Here is a 20,452-nt window from a genome sequence, read left to right as displayed (position 1 = left end):
TGTTTTGGGACCTCTGGAGACGAAGACCCACCTCAGGTGCTGTTGCAGATAATGGACATCAGGTATGTCCGGCCTTGGCCCCTGAACCCTTTGAGGCCGATGTACACACACCAGCAGTAGGGGTGACCCCATGTGATGAATTCTCTCCCCTAGAGGTCCTAGCTGGTGAGGTCGAGGGCCACGAGGAGGTGGCCGACATGCTGGACCTTGAGGTTTCCCGTGAAAATTTTGGGGCTGCACAGCTACAGGACCCTACCTTGGTTAAAGCACGGGAGAACGTTAAGGTGATAAATGGGGTACTCCAAATACCAGGGGCTGATAAAATATACCCCCGAATGGTGATTATTGGGGAACTGTTGTACAGGGTCGACCAGATACGGGGTGAGGAGGTTGAGCAACTTGTAGTACCCCAATCTCACCGTAGGCTGGTGCTAGAGTTGGCACACAAACATGTGCTGGGAGGGCACTTAGGTGCTGAGAAGACCCGAGAAAGGATCCTGCAGAGATTTTTCTGGCCCGGGGTGTGGGAGGAGGTAAACCGGTATTGTAGCTCCTGCCCTGAGTGTCAACTTACTGCCCCGGTCTCCCACTTCAGGAGTCCTTTGGTCCCACTACCGATCATAGAAGTGCCCTTTGAAAGGATTGCAATGGATCTGGTTGGCCCCATAGTCAAATCCTCCAGGGGGCACCAATACATCCTAGTTATCCTGGACTACGCTACGCGGTATCCCGAGGCGATTCCATTAAGGAACACCTCCTCCAAAAATATTGCTAGGGAGCTGTTCCAGGTGTTCTCACGCACAGGCCTCCCCAAGGAAATCTTGACTGACCAGGGTACCCCATTCATGTCTAGGGTAATGAAGGAGATGTGCAAGTTACTACAGGTAAAACAGCTCCGCACCTCTGTGTATCATCCTCAGACAGATGGCCTGGTCGAGAGGTTTAATAAGACCTTGAAGGGGATGCTTAAGAGGGTGGTCAGCAAAGATGGGAAGGACTGGGATTGTTTGTTGCCCTATTTGATGTTTGCCATACGTGAAGTTCCCCAGTCCTCCACGGGTTTCTCACCCTTTGAACTGTTATATGGCCGTTCCCCACGTGGGCTTTTGGATGTAGCCAAGGAGACCTGGGAACAGGAGAGGACCCCCCACCGTAGTGTGATAGAACACGTCTCCCTTATGCAGGACCGCATAGCGGCGGTAATGCCCCTTGTAAAGGAGCACATGACAAGGGCACAAGAGGCCCAGTCTAGGGTCTACAATAGGTCAGCCAGACTCAGGACCTTTAACCCAGGCGACAGAGTGCTAGTTCTGGTGCCCACCGTGGAGAGCAAGTTCTTGGCAAAATGGCAAGGACCATATGAGGTCATGGAGAGAGTGGGGAAGGTAACCTACAGGGTATCTCAGCCGGGGAGGAGGAAACCCGAACAGATATACCACGTGAACCTCCTAAAGCCATGGAGGGAAAGAGAGTCCCTGATGGCCATGGGAGTAGAGAAGGTGTCTGTCCCCAAGAAGGGGACACCGGAGGTAGGTGTACCCGATGCCAAGGTGCCTGAAGTACGGATCTCGGAGTCCCTCTCCAGGGCCCAGATTCAGGAAGCGAAGGAGTTTGTGCTCCGAAATATGGATGTGTTCTCTAAGTTACCGGGACGTACTTCAGTCATCAAGCATGACATCATAACCGAACCCCACATCCGGGTACACCAAAAACCCTACCGGGTCCCTGAAGCGCGCCGGCTTGCCATATCCAAAGAAGTCAGGCAGATGTTAGACCTGGGGGTTATCGAGGAGTCTAAAAGTGACTGGTCGAGTCCTATTGTGTTGATTCCCAAGCCTGATGGTTCCCTACGGTTCTGCAATGATTTTAGGAAGTTGAACGAGGTGTCCAAATTTGATTCCTATCCCATGCCCAGGGTTGACGAGTTGATAGAACGACTTGGACAGGCTAGGTTCTTCTCCACCCTTGACCTGACGAAAGGGTATTGGCAGGTACCCCTGACTGACAGGGCTAAAGAGAAGACCGCTTTTGTTACCCCTGATGGGCTTTTTCAGTACGTGGTACTCCCCTTTGGGCTACATGGGGCTCCCGCCACATTCCAGAGGTTAATGGATCTCGTGCTAAAACCTCACCGGAGTTATGCCTCGGCCTACTTAGATGACATCATAGTCTATAGTAGCGACTGGGAGAGTCATCTAGCCAAAGTACAAGCAGTGGTAGACTCCCTGAGGGCAGCAGGGCTGACAGCGAACCCCCAAAAGTGTGCACTGGGTCTGGAAGAGGCCCGTTACCTGGGGTACCGTATTGGGCGAGGGGTCATCAAACCCCAAGTAAATAAAGTAGAGGCGATCCAGCAGTGGCCACGACCTTTGAGCAAGAAGCAAGTGAGGGCTTTTCTGGGCATAGTGGGCTATTATCGCCGATTTATCCCCGATTTTGCTACCATAGCGGCACCCCTGACTGACCTGACCAAGGGTAGCAGGGCGGTGATGGTAAAGTGGAGTGAAGAGGCTGAGGGGGCGTTTCAGCGACTTAAGACGGTTTTGTGTGAGGGACCGATACTGATCACCCCTAACTTCACCAAGACCTTTATTGTGCAGACTGACGCTTCTGACGTGGGCTTGGGGGCTGTCCTGTCCCAAGTAGTGGAGGGTGAGGAACATCCTGTAACATTCCTGAGCCGCAAGCTCACACCTCCTGAAAAGAACTATAGTATAGTTGAGAGGGAGTGCTTAGCGATCAAATGGGCTCTGGAATCCCTGAGGTATTATCTGGTAGGGCGGCAGTTTACACTAGTAACTGATCACTCTCCCCTAACCTGGATGAGTCAGGCCAAGGAGAGGAACGCCAGGGTCACAAGGTGGTTCCTAATGCTCCAGAATTTTAAATTCACGGTGGAACATCGAGCAGGAAAGCTGCATGGGAATGCCGATGCCCTATCCCGTACCCACTGTCTGATGGCCAAAAATGTTCGTCCCCACAGGGTCAAACAGAGGGGGAGGGTATGTGAGACACTGAAGGGGTTAACTGTGGATGGGCGGTATGTTTCCCCTAGGTTTTGCTTCTATGCAAGGCCTTAGTGCTGAGGTGGGTTTGTCCAGCACCTTGGACACAGGTGATGGGTGCAGACTAATGAGCCTGGATAAAATGACTCAGCAGAGTTGAGTGGGTTGTCTCTCTGTGGAAGGAGGCTGAGAGGACACAGCTCTGACCTGTGTGTCTGGAGCAGCCACGTGATCTTTGGTTAGTGTGAGCTGGTGGACTATTTGTATAGTTAGCACCCTGACGGGTAGGTTTTCTTTTGTTTATTCAAATACCTGAATGTAAAGGCTGGTTTTATTTTGCTGCAATAAACGCAGGCGAGACCCGTTTGGACTGTACCCTGGTGTCCCTGTCTTGAACTGCATCCCAGCACCCCGCTACCACGGTCTCTACTGGGCCAAATCCTCCACACTTTATGTAAGAATGTGTATAGCAGCTGTAGCTCCATGTGTGGCTGTGCACTGCTATTGTAGCTCCATGTACGGCTGTGTACTGCTGCTGTACCTTCATGTAAGAATGTGTATAGCAGCTGTAGCTCCATGTATGGCTGTGTACTGCTATTGTACCTCCATGTAAGGCTGTGCACCGCTGCTGTAGCTCAACGTATGGCTGTGTACTGTGCCTGTAGCTCCATGTATGGCTGTATACTGCGGCTGTAGCTCCATCTATAGCTTTGTACTGTGGCTCTAGTTCCTTGTATGGCTATGTACTGTGTCTGTAGCTCCATGTATGGCTGTGTACTGTGGCTGTAGCTCCATGTATGGCTGTGTACTGTGGCTGTAGCTTCATGTATGGCTGTGTACTGTGGCTGTAGCTCCATGTATAGCTGTGTACTGCGGCTGTAGCTCCATGTATAGCTGTGTACTGCGGCTGTAGCTCCATGTATGGCTGTGTACTGCTCCTGTAACTCCATGTATGGCTGTGTACTGCGGCTGTAGCTCCATGTATGGCTGTGTACTGCAGCTGTAGCTCCATGTATGACTGTGTACTGTGTCTGTAGCTCCATGTATGACTGTGTACTGTGGCTGTAGCTCCATGTATGACTATGTACTGAGGCTGTAGCTCCATGTATGACTATGTACTGAGGCTGTAGCTCCATGTATGACTATGTACTGTGGCTGTAGCTCCATGTATGGCTGTGTACTGTGGCTGTAGCTCCATGTATGGCTGTGTACTGTGGCTGTAGCTCCATGTATAGCTGTGTACTGCGGCTATAGCTCCATGTATGGCTGTGTACTGTGGCTGTAGCTCCATGTATGGCTGTGTACTGCGGCTGTAGCTCCATGTATGGCTGTGTACTGTGACGGTAGCTCCATGTATGTGCAACATCCCCCACCGGGGCCTAGCCCTTGAGGTGCGGCCTGGTGACAGCCGGGGCCCGCGGTACCTGAGTGGCTGGCGGTTGCGGCCTAGGCACGCTAGTGTCACGGTGCTTGGTATGGGGAACCGGAGGGCTGTCCTACAGCCTGGCAGGTCTCCAGCAGGGTGGTGTTGGCAAGAAATGATGAGGGAGAGGCTGCTATAGCGGATCTCCCTGGGGCAACCCTTTGGTGTCTAGAGTATAAGTCTCTGTGTAGTGGACAGGGTGCCTGTGATGATGGCAGCCGTAGTAGCAGGGACCAGACGGAGGCAGAGGTTGAACAAAAACAACTTACAGTTCTTTATTGGAACCAACAGGAACCGCAGCAATGTGCCTTAACAAAATGGTGGAGTACTGAGTTGCAATTGGAGGGAGCCACAGGAGGTAGAGCGCCAGCCTGGATGCAGAGGGCAGGCTGGGAGGCAGCTGTGTCCTAGTAGGATGCTTCAGCTTGTCCTGGAGTGCTTCAGGTATCACCCTGGAAGGTAGGATGATACCCCTTTCCTCTCTCTGTCTAACTCACTGCTTGGTTTGACTGACTAGTCTTTCTGACTGAATCCTGTCAGACTCACTTCTCTGACTGAACTGACTGTTGGAAATCTCCAACCGTCACTTTTTCTCAGCTCTTGGTCATGTGGTGGTTACTCCTCCAATTACATCCCAGCTTACAGTACATTAGGATAATACATGTGATTGGATGACACATCTTACATCACATTAAAGAATTAACTCCTGCCTTACCAGGCAGGATCTACCACTGCAGAGTTCATCTGTGTTATGTAGTGACATGCTGTGAGGCTAATCAGACCCTACACAGGCTGCAAGCTACATGGTGGGACGTATTTGCAAACACAGCTCTGCCTTGCATTGGCGAGGGTGTTGCATACCCCCGGGGCAATTGAAAGAGCCGCCCTCGGCTCGACTACAGACTGATTGGGGCGCAGAGGTAGATAGGGGCACTTCTGTGAAGTGCAGGCTACATGATCTGTAGGGACAAACCGCCCATGGTCCTGGAGACAGGCACCTGGGTTGGTGTCGGACTAAGACAAGGACATGTGTGACAGTTGGTTGCTGACGCCGTTAAACCAAACTGTACAGTAGGAAAGGTGTGGTGTCATGTACTGTAATCCACTCCTTGCACCGGGGCCTGTATATTTGTTATATAAACACTTCTTCCCTGGCGACAAATATATAGTGTATATATGCATTACATTGGCATATGTGACACAATAAAACATTGTACAATGTACAAGTACCTGCCGACTGACATTCTTACCCTTGTGTGAGTGGCATCCAGGTGCTATATCTTTAACACCCCCGGTCCCCTAAGGACCCGCAGTTTACGGACTACCCCCACTTGCAAACTTCGGTTTGAGGCATAAGATTGCAGTCAGGGTTTACATATAAACGGTCCGACACAGCCACACTACAATCTAGAAAGCCTATCAAAGGTTAGTGCAAACTACTGGCATAAATTGACAGTGTGCAAACATTTTGTAAACTCACATTGGCTTAGGAGCCCAATGGGTACACATCTTATAACATTACAAACGTTACAGATAGTTAGGCTACTCAGGGTAGCAGCATAGAATGTCTCTTTACCTGAAAAGGAAAGGAATAAAAGTGCATGTAGAATGTCCGTACCTAAAAGGAAGGCATTAAGTGCAATATAAAAATAAATAAAGTAGCAACTTTTCCTTGAGGTTGGCAAAAGTCTCTCAGAAGGTCTTTAATAGCAAAGTCCATCTTCTGGGTACAGCCCTTGAAGTGGGAAAAGTGCAATAGCGATGCAAAGGGTCTCCTCTATGTGTAGAGGGACAGATTCCTTTGTAGGGGTGCTATCATAGCACATGACAGTGGGCAGTTCAAGGTATGTCTCTTGACTGAAATAAAGAAATAGGGGTGAGAGTCTCAGGAAAGTCTCTGGCTCTATAGGGTTAGTGGAAATAATATTTACATATGTACACAGTATTCACAGTACCTGAAGTGGGCTACAGCCCATCAGGGGTTATTCAGTATCTTCTTCGGTGGTAAGTACTTCGGTGTCAGAAAAGCGTACTTGCCTCCTCCTTCTGTGTGACACCAGTTGGTACTCCTGCAGGTACGCAGGAGCTTTACCTTTTGTCTCCCTTTGAGACCTCCGAAGTTCCGGCCTGGAGAAGATAACAACCTCCTCATCGTCCTCCTCTGAGTCAGGCGCTGGAGTCAGAGTCTCAGCTGCCTCTGATGCTTCAGGGTTTGCAGACACTGGAGCCGGATCATCCTCCACAGGCAGCAGTATCGGAGACTGCGGTGGGGATGATGGTCTCTCTGGGGTACCTCTTACTGGAGTGGAAACAACAAAACAGAGTTGAGGCACAGTCACAAGTTCTAAGAAACTGGGGGTAGGTGAACACAAGGAGGTCTGTAAGTTGGGGGTCGAGGTGAGAGGTGTGGACATAGGGGCAAAAGGACGAAGACATCTCTTCAGCCGGTTCCTATGTACCCGGAGTAGTGGACGGTCTCCTCTTGAAATCTCGTAGACTTCAGGGGAGAGACTGTCCCTAACTAGGTATGGCTCACGCTCCCAACGGCCATCTAGCTTACTGGTGGGATGGTTGTTGCGCAGCCACACTCGATCTCCTGGGGCAAGAGGCTCAGCACAGGCATTACGATCGAAGTCCCTTTTTTGTTTCTCTCGGGCCTCTTCCAACTGCAGATCCACAACCTCTCTGGCATCCGCCAGGCGCCTCTGGTGTTCGTGAACCCAGTCAGTCTGGGGGAGTAAAGATTGGGAATCAGGGGACTCCATGTCCCAGGTCATATCAGCAGGGAGATGGCCATGTCTCCCGAACATCAGATAATACGGGGTGTATCCTGTGGAGCAATGAGTTGTATTGTTGTACAGGTACACCAATTCGGGCAACAGTTTTGGCCAGTCAGCCCTTTTTGCAGGGGTCAGAGTCCTCAGCATGTTGATTAGAGTCTGATTCATCTTCTCACAAAGCCCGTTGCCTTGGGGATGATAGGCTGTGGTCCTCAGCTTTTTACAGGCATACAGAGTGCACAGCTCCTGGAAGACTTGGGACTCAAATGCCGTTCCTTGGTCCGTAAGGATCTGGTCCGGACAGCCATAGGGGAGGATGAAGCTCTTCCACAGGGCCGCTGCGGTGGTCCTTGCAGATAGGTCTCTAACAGGTACTGCAACCACAAATTTGGTATAGTGGTCGATGATCGTGAGAGCATAACTATGACCGGATCTACTGGGCTCCAACTTCACATGATCCAATGCCAGGATCTCTAAGGGCCGTTGGCTCACAATGGGATGTAGAGGGGCCCTTTGATTGTGTCGCTCTCCTCGAGCGATGGCGCAGGCTGGGCATTCCCGACACCAGGCTTCGATGTCGGGCTTCATATTGACCCAGTAGAAGCGCCTTCGGAGGGTGGCTTCAGTCTTCTGAGCGCCAAAGTGTCCAGACTGGTCATGGTACATATCCAGTACTATCTTGGCGTCTCTCCTGGGAATCACAATCTGGTACAGCCGGTCATAAGTGATAGGGTCCAGAGTTCTTCTCTTTAACAGACCCTGATGCATGTTCAGAGTCTTTCTCTGGCGCCACAATTGAGACAGTTCTCCATCAGCTCTTCTGCGGCGGATTCTTTCAGGCACTCGCCCACTAGAGAGATAGTCCATTACTTCTCCTATGGCGCGGCTATCAGCCTGAAGACTTATCCAGAGGTCCTTTTCCGCAGGGGGCTCTGACTCTTCTTGAGGAGTAGCTGGCGCTGCTTCTGACGGTAAGGAGTAAACTCTCTGAGCATCTTGACGCACAAACCGGGCATAGAACGCTGGCATCTCTACATCTTCCCACTGAGCATCTGTGGAGGGTCCCTCCCACTGGTCAGGGAGACGGGACAGAGCGTCGGCGTTGTCATTGGTCTTACCAGCCCGGTACTTGATGGTAAAGTTGAAGTTGGCAAGTCTGGAGGCCCACCGTTGTTCCAGTGCTCCAAGACGAGCGGTGTTCAGATGTGCCAAGGGATTATTGTCTGTGAAGACAGTGAAGAAGGATGCAGCCAGGTAGTCCTTGAACTTTTCGGTCACAGCCCAGACTAACGCCAGAAACTCCAACTTGAAGGAACTGTAGTTCTGGTCGTTTTGCTCCGGTTCTCGGAGGGAACGGCTGGCGTAGGCTATGACCCTTTCAGTTCCGTTTTGGAGCTGGGATAGTACAGCCCCTAGGCCTTGCTTGCTGGCATCAGTGTATAGGGTGAAAGGCAGACTGTAGTCTGGATATCCCAACACCGGAGGCTCAGTCAACCGTTGCTTGAGCATCTGGAAGGCAGCTTCTCGTTCGGCTGTCCACTCAATGGATACTCGGGAACGTTGGCTCTCTTTTGGCAGGCCCCTTAGAAGTTCTTGCAGGGGAGCCGCCAGCTGGGCAAACTTCGGGATGAAACGCCTGTAATAACTGGCAAATCCCAGGAAGCTTTTGATGTCCCGTATGGTTGATGGGGTAGGCCAGTCGTGGACAGCTGCAATCTTCTCTGTATCCGGCTCAATTCCATTAGCGCTCACTACATGTCCCAGGTACTTGACGCTAGGTTGTAGCAGGTGGCACTTGGATGGCTTGACCTTCAACCCATGTTGGGTCAGGATTTGGAAGACTTCAGCCTGATGGTGGAGGTGGTCTTCATAAGTCTTGGAGTAGATGATGATGTCGTCCAAATATAGCAGGACGGTCTCGAAGTTGCGATGACCCAAACATCTCTCCATCAGCCGTTGAAATGTGCCTGGGGCGTTGCATAGCCCGAACGGCATGTTGTTGAACTCGAACAGGCCCATTGGGGTGGTGAAAGCCGTCTTCTCTCTGTCTTCCGGCGCCATGGCCACTTGCCAGTAGCCACTGGTCAGGTCCAGGGTAGAGAAGTAGGCAGCTGACCCTAGGGCTGCGAGGGATTCCTCGATTCGAGGCAGAGGATAGGCATCCTTGTGGGTGATATTGTTGATCTTCCTATAGTCAACACAGAATCGAAGGGTTCCATCCTTCTTTTTCACAAGGACCAGCGGGGCAGCCCATGGGCTGTGACTCTCCCGGATAACGTTGGCTGTCTTCATCTCTTGTACCAGCTTTTTCACCTCTTGGTAGCGGGCTGGAGGTATGGGCCGGTATCGTTCCTTGATAGGAGGATGAGAGCCAGTAGGGATGGTATGTTGAATCAGGGTAGTCTGCCCAAAATCCAGTGGGTGTTTGCTGAAGGCCTGGTGGTGCTTCATAACGACATCCAGGACACCTTGTACTTGGTCTGCAGGAGCAAAATCGTCATCTCCAATATTGAGCTCAAGCCACCAGGATTGCTCGGCAGGCTCACCTTCAGCACATTGCAAGAGTTCCAACTGTTGGGAGGCAGACAGAGAGGTTTCCACCAAGTCTTCAGGATGGACGCTGAAGAGAGTGGCTACGGCTTGGTACTTTCTCAGATCCACTGGGGAGTCTCCCACATTTAGTAGTCGAATGGGTACTTGTCCTCGGGATACAGTAACTAGGCTCCTGGTGGCTAGAATGGGCAGGTCTTCATCAGCTGGTAGAGGTTCTACTATCGCCTGGTAGTCTTGACCTTGGACACCCATGCAGGCTCGACACCATACTAACGTCTCAGTCCCAGGTTGAAGGCGGACAGGTTGGGGATCCTTGATCCGGGCTCTGCAGATTTCTCCATTAGGGCCAGCAAACTTCTGTTGCGCCGCTAGAACCTGCATAGTCTCCTGAATTACCTTCCGGGAACTGTTGGGCACTGTTGGCAGGGAGTCGTGGAGAGCCTTCAGCACTTCAGGGTAACAGTTGCGGAGGACATTGGTACCCAGTACCAGGGAGAAGTTACCGTTTTCGGGCACTCGTGTCACCACTACGCCCTGTCTGGTTAACTCAGTGTCTCCAATGGTTAGCGTGGGCTCCCAGTAGCCATGGATGGGTACGGGTTTTCCGTTCGTAGCAATAATGTTCAAGTAAGCCTTGGGAGGCTGGACTAAGGATGCTCCTCCTCGGCATTTCTCGAAGGCAGCACTCCGGAGGGTGGTCACTTGAGAGCCGGTATCAATTAAGGCTGGTAGGGTAACTCTGTTGATGGTTACATGAACCATGGGGCGAGTCCCCACGAACCTGGGCATCCAGTTGGCATCTCGGGGACTTACAGGTCCTTCCCTTGGAGGTCGTCCCTTAGCTCCAAGGGTTTGTCGTTTAACTGACGACATCCATCCTCTTCATGCCCATATTTATGGCAGTAGCTGCACCGCTGGCGGGGTTCCTTCTGACTCCAGGTGCTTAACGACTTCGCTTCTCTTGGGCGCTGTTTGGCCGGGGAGTCACGAGGGGTAGTTGACCGTACAGAGTTCTCTGAAGGTTTCTTCCTCATAGCGGAGACAGTCACTTCCAACTGGGTCAACCGATCGAGTATTTTATGCAGGGTGTCCGCCAGATTAGGGATCTGTCCTGCTAAGCCAGCAACTTCCGTAGCCGCAGGAGTAGGTGATGTCAACTGCAATGGATGGCAAGCTAGAGCAGAGTCCTCCATTTCCACGGATTCAGGCTCTTTCTGCGGTCCAGTAGGCGGTCGGTCCCCTAATATGTCAATGGCAATTTCCTTAAACTCAAGAAAGGAGGCCTGGGCATGTTGAGAAGAGATGATCTTTAGTTGACACCTTTGATTTCTATCAACAAGTCCATTAATGAATTGTTCCCTCAGGGTTTGATCAGAGGTTTTAGCGTCTTTGGGCTCAAGACGGGTTATGGCCTTCCATGTCTCCTGTAGGGAGAGGGCAAAGTCTCGGAGGGACTCTTGGGGCTTCTGTCTTTTCCCGAAGAATTGCTGCTTCAACTCTGAGGCAGTACACTTGTCAAAGGTGTTGCGCAGCCTATCAAGAATTTGGACCACATTCTGACACTGTTCTTGGGGCCAAGACTTAACTTCCCGGAGAGCGGGTCCTTTCAACTGCCCGGTTAGGATGCCCACTTTCTGTTCCTCTGTGAACGGGTACAGGGCGAAGGTGGCTAACAACTTGTCCCTAAATTCAGGGAGAGTGTGTGATTCTCCCTCGTAGTGGGGTAACCAGGGGGCCCCTGGATAGTATGGCATAGTCAGAGGCATCATGGTGGGGGTCCCAGGGACCCTGACTGTAGCAGGGGTGAAAGGACTCTCTGGAGGGCTTAACATGCTCCGGTACCCTGAGGAGGGACCAGGGGACGGGACCTGCTCCAGTCCCGTATCTTCGTCCTGGGCGGACATGACTGGCCTAGCTGAGGGAAGTCTGTAGGGTTACACAATGTCCGTTGCTATGGGCGATGGCTAGAATGGGACGTGGGCACTTTAAGACACAGTCACTATTCCCTGGGAGGTGAGCCAATAACCTAGCATTGGAAACAATCTCTACCCCCCTTTAACTTCCCCAGCGGTACTCACTCAGGATCAGCCGCGGTGACAGGACAGCTCCGGTACACGAAGGTCTACGTTCCCGAAGTCCAGCAGGCAGCAGGGCTCAGTGATGCTCCGCGGTGTTCTCCTCCAGTCGCAGGACACGTGCGCCGGAACTCCGAATGAGGCGCACGCTGCTGGCAGGCTTCAGGCGCGGCCTGCGCCGAAATCCAAGATGGCCGATTAACCCTCTTCGTTGCCGGCCGCACACGCTCCACTTCCTCCGCCTCCTCCTCGCGCAGGGGGCGGAGCCTAGTGACTGAGGTAAAAATGCTTCAACCGCTCTGCACCAACTGTTGTTGAGCTAACAGAGTCCGTTGGCAGGGATTAACCCCCTGATTGCTGGAGCGATGCTTGACAGCGCTTGGCAGCAGTAATAAAGTCAATGTGAAATATAGCACAAAATCACTTGGGCTTATACCCGAATGGTAGCAGGGTTAGGCAGCACAGTAGTTTTTCAATAAAGGATAGTCTCTAGTGCCAGAATAAGGCACAGAAGTAATGATCCTGTGTTCGTGACGCCACTTGCAACATCCCCCACCGGGGCCTAGCCCTTGAGGTGCGGCCTGGTGACAGCCGGGGCCCGCGGTACCTGAGTGGCTGGCGGTTGCGGCCTAGACACGCTAGTGTCACGGTGCTTGGTATGGGGAACCGGAGGGCTGTCCTACAGCCTGGCAGGTCTCCAGCAGGTGGTGTGTGCAAGAAATGATGAGGGAGAGGCTGCTATAGCGGATCTCCCTGGGGCAACCCTTTGGTGTCTAGAGTATTAGTCTCTGTGTAGTGGACAGGGTGCCTGTGATGATGGCAGCCGTAGTAGCAGGGACCAGACGGAGGCAGAGGTTGAACAAAAACAACTTACAGTTCTTTATTGGAACCAACAGGAACCGCAGCAACGTGCCTTAACAAAATGGTGGAGTACTGAGTTGCAATTGGAGGGAGCCACAGGAGGTAGATCGCCAGCCTGGATGCAGAGGGCAGGCTGGGAGGTAGCTGTGTCCTAGTAGGATGCTTCAGCTTTATCCTGGATTGCTTCAGGTATCACCCTGGAAGGTAGGATGATACCCCTTTCCTCTCTCTGTCTAACTCACTGCTTGGTCTGACTGGCTAGTCTTTCTGACTGAATCCTGTCAGACTCACTTCTCTGACTGAACTAACTGTTGGAAATCTCCAACCGTCACTTTTTCTCAGCTCTTGGTCATGTGGTGGTTACTCCTCCAATTACATCCCAGCTTACAGTACATTAGGATAATACATGTGATTGGATGACACATCTTACATCACATCAAAGAATTAACTCCTGCCTTACCAGGCAGGATCTACCACTGCAGAGTTCATCTGTGTTATGTAGTGACATGCTGTGAGGCTAATCAGACCCTACACAGGCTGCAAGCTACATGGTGGGACGTATTTGCAAACACAGCTCTGCCTTGCATTGGCGAGGGTGTTGCATATGGCTGTGTACTGTGACGGTAGCTCCATGTATGGCTGTGTACTGTGACGGTAGCTCCATGTATGGCTGTGTACTTTGGCTGTAGCTCCATGTATGGCTGTGTACTGCGGCTGTAGCTCCATGTATGACTGTGTACTGTGTCTGGAGCTCCATGTATGACTGTGTACTGTGTCTGTAGCTCCATGTATGGCTGTGTACTGTGGCTGTAGCTCTATGTATGACTATGTACTGAGGCTGTAGCTCCATGTATGACTGTGTACTGCGGCTGTAGCTCCATGTATGGCTGTGCACTGCAGCTATAGCTCCATGTATGACTGTGTACTGTGGCTGTAGCTCTATGTATGACTATGTACTGAGGCTGTAGCTCCATGTATGACTGTGTACTGCGGCTGTAGCTCCATGTATGGCTGTGTACTGTGGCTGTAGCTCTATGTATGACTATGTACTGAGGCTGTAGCTCCATGTATGACTGTGTACTGCGGCTGTAGCTCCATGTATGGCTGTGCACTGCAGCTATAGCTCCATGTATGGCTGTGTACTGTGGCTGTAGCTCCATGTATGGCTGTGTACTGGGGCTGTAGCTCCATGTATAGCTGTGTACTGAGGCTGTAGCTCCATGTATGACTATGTACTGAGGCTGTAGCTCCATGTATGGCTGTGTACTGCGGCTGTAGCTCCATGTATAGCTGTGTACTGCGGCTGTAGCTCCATGTATGGCTGTGTACTGTATCTGTAGCTCCATGTATGACTGTGTTGCGGCTGTAGCTCCATGTATGGTTGTGCACTGCGGCTGTAGCTCCATGTATGGCTGTGTACTGAGGCTGTAGCTCCATGTATGACTATGTACTGAGGCTGTAGCTCCATGTATGGCTGTGTACTGTGTCTGTAGCTCCATGTATGGCTGTGTACTGCGGCTGTAGCTCCATGTATGGCTGTGTACTGTATCTGTAGCTCCATGTATGACTGTGTACTGAGGCTGTAGCTCCATGTATGGCTGTGCACTGCGGCTGTAGCTCCATGTATGGCTGTGCACTGCGGCTATAGCCCCATGTATGACTGTGTACTGCGGCTATAGCTCCATGTATGGCTGTGTACTGTGGCTGTAGCTCCATGTATGGCTGTGTACTGAGGCTGTAGCTCCATGTATGGCTGTGCACTGCGGCTATAGCTCCATGTATGGCTGTGTACTGTGGCTGTAGCTCCATGTATGGCTGTGTACTGTGGCTATAGCTCCATGTATGGCTGTGTACTGCGGCTGTAGCTCCATGTATGGCTGTGTACTGCGGCTGTAGCTTCATGTGTGGCTGTGTACTGTGGCTATAGCTCCATGTGTGGCTGTGTACTGTGGCTATAGCTCCATGTATGGCTGTGTACTGTGGCTGTAGCTCCATGTATGGCTGTGCACTGCGGCTGTAGTTCCATGTATGGCTGTGCACTGCGGCAGTAGCTCCATGTATGGCTGTGTACTGCGGCTGTAGCTCCATGTATGGCTGTGTACTGCGGATTTAGCTCCATGTATGGCTGTGTACTGCGGCTGTAGCTCCATGTATGGCTGTGTACTGAGGCTGTAGCTCCATGTATGGCTGTGCACTGCGGCTATAGCTCCATGTATGGCTGTGTACTGTGGCTGTAGCTCCATGTATGGCTGTGCACTGCGGCTATAGCTCCATGTATAACTGTGTACTGCGGCTGTAGCTCCATGTATGGCTGTGCACTGCGGCGATAGCTCCATGTATGACTGTGTACTGCGGCTGTAGCTCCATGTATGGCTGTGTACTGGGGCTGTAGCTCCATGTATAGCTGTGTACTGAGGCTGTAGCTCCATGTATGACTATGTACTGAGGCTGTAGCTCCATGTATGGCTGTGTACTGCGGCTGTAGCTCCATGTATGGCTGTGTACTGTGTCTGTAGCTCCATGTATGGCTGTGTACTGCGTCTGCAGCTCCATGTATGACTGTGTACAGCGGCTGTAGCTCCATGTATGGCTGTGCACTGCGGCTGTAGCTCCATGTATGGCTGTGTACTGAGGCTGTAGCTCCATGTATGACTATGTACTGAGGCTGTAGCTCCATGTATGGCTGTGTACTGCGGCTGTAGCTCCATGTATGGCTGTGTACTGTGGCTGTAGCTCCATGTATGGCTGTGCACTGCGGCTATAGCTCCATGTATAACTGTGTACTGCGGCTGTAGCTCCATGTATGGCTGTGCACTGCGGCGATAGCTCCATGTATGACTGTGTACTGCGGCTGTAGCTCCATGTATGGCTGTGTACTGGGGCTGTAGCTCCATGTATAGCTGTGTACTGAGGCTGTAGCTCCATGTATGACTATGTACTGAGGCTGTAGCTCCATGTATGGCTGTGTACTGCGGCTGTAGCTCCATGTATGGCTGTGTACTGTGTCTGTAGCTCCATGTATGGCTGTGTACTGCGTCTGCAGCTCCATGTATGACTGTGTACAGCGGCTGTAGCTCCATGTATGGCTGTGCACTGCGGCTGTAGCTCCATGTATGGCTGTGTACTGAGGCTGTAGCTCCATGTATGACTATGTACTGAGGCTGTAGCTCCATGTATGGCTGTGTACTGCGGCTGTAGCTCCATGTATGGCTGTGCACTGCGGCTATAGCTCCATGTATGACTGTGTACTGCGACTATAGCTCCATGTTTGGCTGTGTACTGTGGCTGTAGCTCCATGTATGGCTGTGTACTGAGGCTGTAGCTCCATGTATGGCTGTGCACTGCGGCTATAGCTCCATGTATGGCTGTGTACTGTGGCTGTAGCTCCATGTATGGCTGTGTACTGAGGCTGTAGCTCCATGTATGGCTGTGCACTGTGGCTGTAGCTCCATGTATGGCTGTGTATGGCGGCTATAGCTCCATGTATGGATGTGTACTGCGGCTGTAGCTCCATGTATGGCTGTGTACTGCGGCTGTAGCTCCATGTATGGCTGTGTACTGTGGCTGTAGCTCCATGTATGGCTGTGTACTGAGGCTGTAGCTCCATGTATGGCTGTGCACTGCGGCTATAGCTCCATGTATGGCTGTGTACTGTGGCTGTAGCTCCATGTATGGCTGTGTACTGCGGCTATAGCTCCATGTATGGCTGTGTACTGCGGCTGTAGCTCCATGTGTGGCTGTGTACTGTGGCTATAGCTCCATGTATGGCTGTGTACTGTGGCTGTAGCTCCATGTATGGCTGTGTACTGCGGCTGTAGTTCCATGTATGGCTGTGCACTGCGGCAGTAGCTCCATGTATGGCTGTGTACTGCGGCTGTAGCTCCATGTGTGGCTGTGTACTGTGGCTATAGTTCCATGTATGGCTGTGCACTGCGGCTATAGCTCCATGTATGGCTGTGCACTGCGGCTATAGCTCCATGTATGGCTGTGTACTGCTCCTGTAACTTCATGTATGGCTGTGTACTGCGGCTGTAGCTCCATGTATGGCTGTGTACTGCTCCTGTAGCTCCATGTATGGCTGTGTACTGCTCCTGTAGCTCCATGTATGGCTGAGTACTGTGGCTATAGCTCCATGTATGGCTGTGTACTGCTCCTGTAGCTCCATGTATGGCTGAGTACTGTGGCTATAGCTCCATGTATGTCTGTGTACTGTGGCTGTAGCTCCATGTATGGCTGAGTACTGTGGCTATAGCTCCATGTATGGCTGTGTACTGCTCCTGTAGCTCCATGTATGGCTGAGTACTGTGGCTATAGCTCCATGTATGGCTGTGTACTGTGGCTGTAGCTCCATGTATGGCTGTGTACTGCTCCTGTAGCTCCATGTATGGCTGTGTACTGCTCCTGTAGCTCCATGTATGGCTATGTATGGCTATAGCTCCATGTATGGCTGTGTACTGCGGCTGTAGCTCCATGTATGGCTGTGTACTGCTCCTGTAGCTCCATGTATGGCTGAGTACTGTGGCTATAGCTCCATGTATGTCTGTGTACTGTGGCTGTAGCTCCATGTATGGCTGAGTACTGTGGCTATAGCTCCATGTATGGCTGTGTACTGCTCCTGTAGCTCCATGTATGGCTGAGTACTGTGGCTATAGCTCCATGTATGGCTGAGTACTGTGGCTGTAGCTCCATGTATGGCTGAGTACTGTGGCTGTAGCTCCATGTATGGCTGTGTACTGTGGCTATAGCTCCATGTATGGCTGTGTACTGCGGCTGCAGCTCCATGTATGGCTGTGTACTGTGTCTGTAGCTCCATGTATGGCTGTGTACTGCGGCTGTAGCTCCATGTATGGCTGTGTACTGCGGCTGTAGCTCCATGTATGACTGTGTACTGTGGCTATAGCTCCATGTATGGCTGTGTACTGTGTCTGTAGCTCCATGTATGACTGTGTACTGCGGCTGTAGCTTCATGTATAGGTGTGTACTGCGGCTGTAGCTCCATGTATGGCTGTGTACTGAGGCTATAGCTCCATGTATGGCTGTGTACTGCGGCTGCAGCTCCATGTATGGCTGTGTACTGCGGCTGTAGCTCCATGTATGGCTGTGTACTGGTGTTGTAGCTCCATGTATGGCTGTGTACTGGTGTTGTAGCTCCATGTATGGCTGTGTACTGCGGCTGTAGCTCCATGTATGGCTGTGTACTGCGGCTGTAGCACCATGTGTGGTTGTGTACTGCGGCTGTAGCTCCATGTATGGCTGTGTACTGCGGCTGTAGCTCCATGTATGGCTGTGTACTGCGGCTGTAGCTCCATGTATGGCTGTGTATTGCGGCTGTAGCTCCATGTATGGCTGTGTACTGCGGCTGTAGCTCCATGTATGGCTGTGTACTGCGGCTGTAGCTCCATGTATGGCTGTGTACTGCGGCTGTAGCTCCATGTATGGCTGAGTACTGTGGCTATAGCTCCATGTATGGTTGTGTACTGCTCCTGTAGCTCCATGTATGGCTGAGTACTGTGGCTATAGCTCCATGTATGGCTGAGTACTGTGGCTGTAGCTCCATGTATGGCTGAGTACTGTGGCTGTAGCTCCATGTATGGCTGTGTACTGTGGCTATAGCTCCATGTATGGCTGTGTACTGCGGCTGCAGCTCCATGTATGGCTGAGTACTGTGGCTGTAGCTCCATGTATGGCTGTGTACTGTGGCTATAGCTCCATGTATGGCTGTGTACTGTGTCTGTAGCTCCATGTATGGCTGTGTACTGCGGCTGTAGCTCCATGTATGGCTGTGTACTGCGGCTGTAGCTCCATGTATGACTGTGTACTGTGGCTATAGCTCCATGTATGGCTGTGTACTGTGTCTGTAGCTCCATGTATGACTGTGTACTGCGGCTGTAGCTTCATGTATAGGTGTGTACTGCGGCTGTAGCTCCATGTATGGCTGTGTACTGAGGCTATAGCTCCATGTATGGCTGTGTACTGCGGCTGCAGCTCCATGTATGGCTGTGTACTGCGGCTGTAGCTCCATGTATGGCTGTGTACTGGTGTTGTAGCTCCATGTATGGCTGTGTACTGGTGTTGTAGCTCCATGTATGGCTGTGTACTGCGGCTGTAGCTCCATGTATGGCTGTGTACTGCGGCTGTAGCACCATGTGTGGTTGTGTACTGCGGCTGTAGCTCCATGTATGGCTGTGTACTGCGGCTGTAGCTCCATGTATGGCTGTGTACTGCGGCTGTAGCTCCATGTATGGCTGTGTACTGCGGCTGTAGCTCCATGTATGGCTGTGTACTGCGGCTGTAGCTCCATGTATGGCTGTGTACTGCGGCTGTAGCTCCATGTATGGCTGTGTACTGCGGCTGTAGCTCCATGTATGGCTGTGTACTGCGGCTGTAGCTCCATGTATGGCTGTGTACTGCGGCTGTAGCTCCATGTATGGCTGTGTACTGCGGCTGTAGCTCCATGTATGGCTGTGTACTGCTCCTGTAGCTCCATGTATGGCTGTGTACTGCTCCTGTAGCTCCATGTATGGCTGTGTACTGTGAACATATCATTGAGAGGAGCTTCACCAACTCTTTTCTCACTTCACTACAGGTTTGGACATCAAAACCTGCATCTGAAAAACTTATAGTGTGAACGCACCCTTACAGCTGAAATCCTTTAATCTGTTACCCAGCTTTCCCAGAATCGGATATAACAAATCTTAAATCAGGAGAGAAGAGTCATTCAGCCCTTTAACTGGTGTTTTGATCCTCAGGCAGTAAAATCCAATCAGAATAAAATAGGAGCCAAATGACTGGAAAATTGGGTCATATTTTTTCCCTGCCCGCCCGCTCACTTTTTTTATTTTAGTAAACCAAACAGTCAACAGAGACGCACAATAAATAGCGATAGTTGTAATTGGCTAACACGCTCAAGCACAACACACTACTATTCGTCCATCTCGTTGTCAATCACAAATTCAACCCCGCCTGTTTTCCAAGCTCAGCGTTTCAAGATCTAGGGGGCGGGTCATATAGAGCTGTCAGTATTTTTTATTGGTGGAGAGAAATTCCTCCACAGAGTCCATTTTTTTGCGCTGTCAGCTGCTTGAGTAAGCCACGCCCACTTTCATTGTTACGTCACCGAGTTTTACCTGGAGTGTCCGCGGATTGGACGACAGTTTGGCGCATTCATTGGTTAGCGGAGACGTCAGTCAGCAGCTGAGTGGGCGTGGCCGGGAGTGGGACGAGCCGCAGGAGCAGGCGCTGGAGCATTAATTGTTTTGCTGCTGAGCTGTCAAGTTGAAGTGATCGTCTTGCTGCGCCCGCCCTGCGGTTTTTTTTTTAATACTTCTTCTTCTTCCGTCATATTGGTGGCTGTTGATTGTTACCCATAATGCCCGGCACTGGGGGCATGTAGCTCTCAGTGTTATCAGCCCCTCCCCCCACCTCCAGTCCAAGATGGCGGTCCAGGAATCAGCTGCTCAGCTCTCTATGGCTCTGAAGGTTCAGGAGTATCCAACTCTAAAGGTGTGTCATGCTGTGTCTCCTGTGCAGGGGGTCTGGGGGGCTTCTTCTCTCCTAGTTGCCCCCTGTCTGGACGCATTACCTCGTCTTGGTGCTTATATTTGCGCCATTTTACTGAAAACCTGTAACCGTGTCTATAGTATACGATTATATACACTAAAATACCTGGCTACGTGACCTCTGACCTGTAGGTCATCAGCGCCGGGGTTAAAGAAGCGTTAATTAGCGACATTTAGTCTAGTAGCCCCGCCCCTT

At 51.5% G+C, this 20,452-nt stretch overlaps 1 protein-coding gene across 2 annotated transcripts in view; it reads left to right on the top strand.

Moving 5' to 3' along the window:
* The first annotated feature begins 19,903 nt into the window (after positions 1-19,903).
* MAEA (macrophage erythroblast attacher, E3 ubiquitin ligase) overlaps positions 19,904-20,452 on the top strand; it is a 30,409-nt gene continuing 29,860 nt past the window's right edge. Inside the window, exon 1 of one of the 2 annotated variants that reach the window (XM_072126233.1) lies at positions 19,904-20,200. In XM_072126233.1, coding sequence (XP_071982334.1) covers positions 20,132-20,200 — 69 coding nt within the window. In that variant the 5' untranslated portion in view covers positions 19,904-20,131. The remainder of the gene's footprint in view (positions 20,201-20,452) is intronic. The other variant, XM_072126234.1, reaches the window with a different exon arrangement.

This window comes from Engystomops pustulosus, chromosome 1, assembly GCF_040894005.1.
Source record: "Engystomops pustulosus chromosome 1, aEngPut4.maternal, whole genome shotgun sequence".
NCBI classification, from domain to species: domain Eukaryota; kingdom Metazoa; phylum Chordata; class Amphibia; order Anura; family Leptodactylidae; genus Engystomops; species Engystomops pustulosus.
The sequence above is the reverse complement of the archived record's forward strand: the minus strand, read 5'-3'. Positions and strand labels throughout refer to the sequence as shown.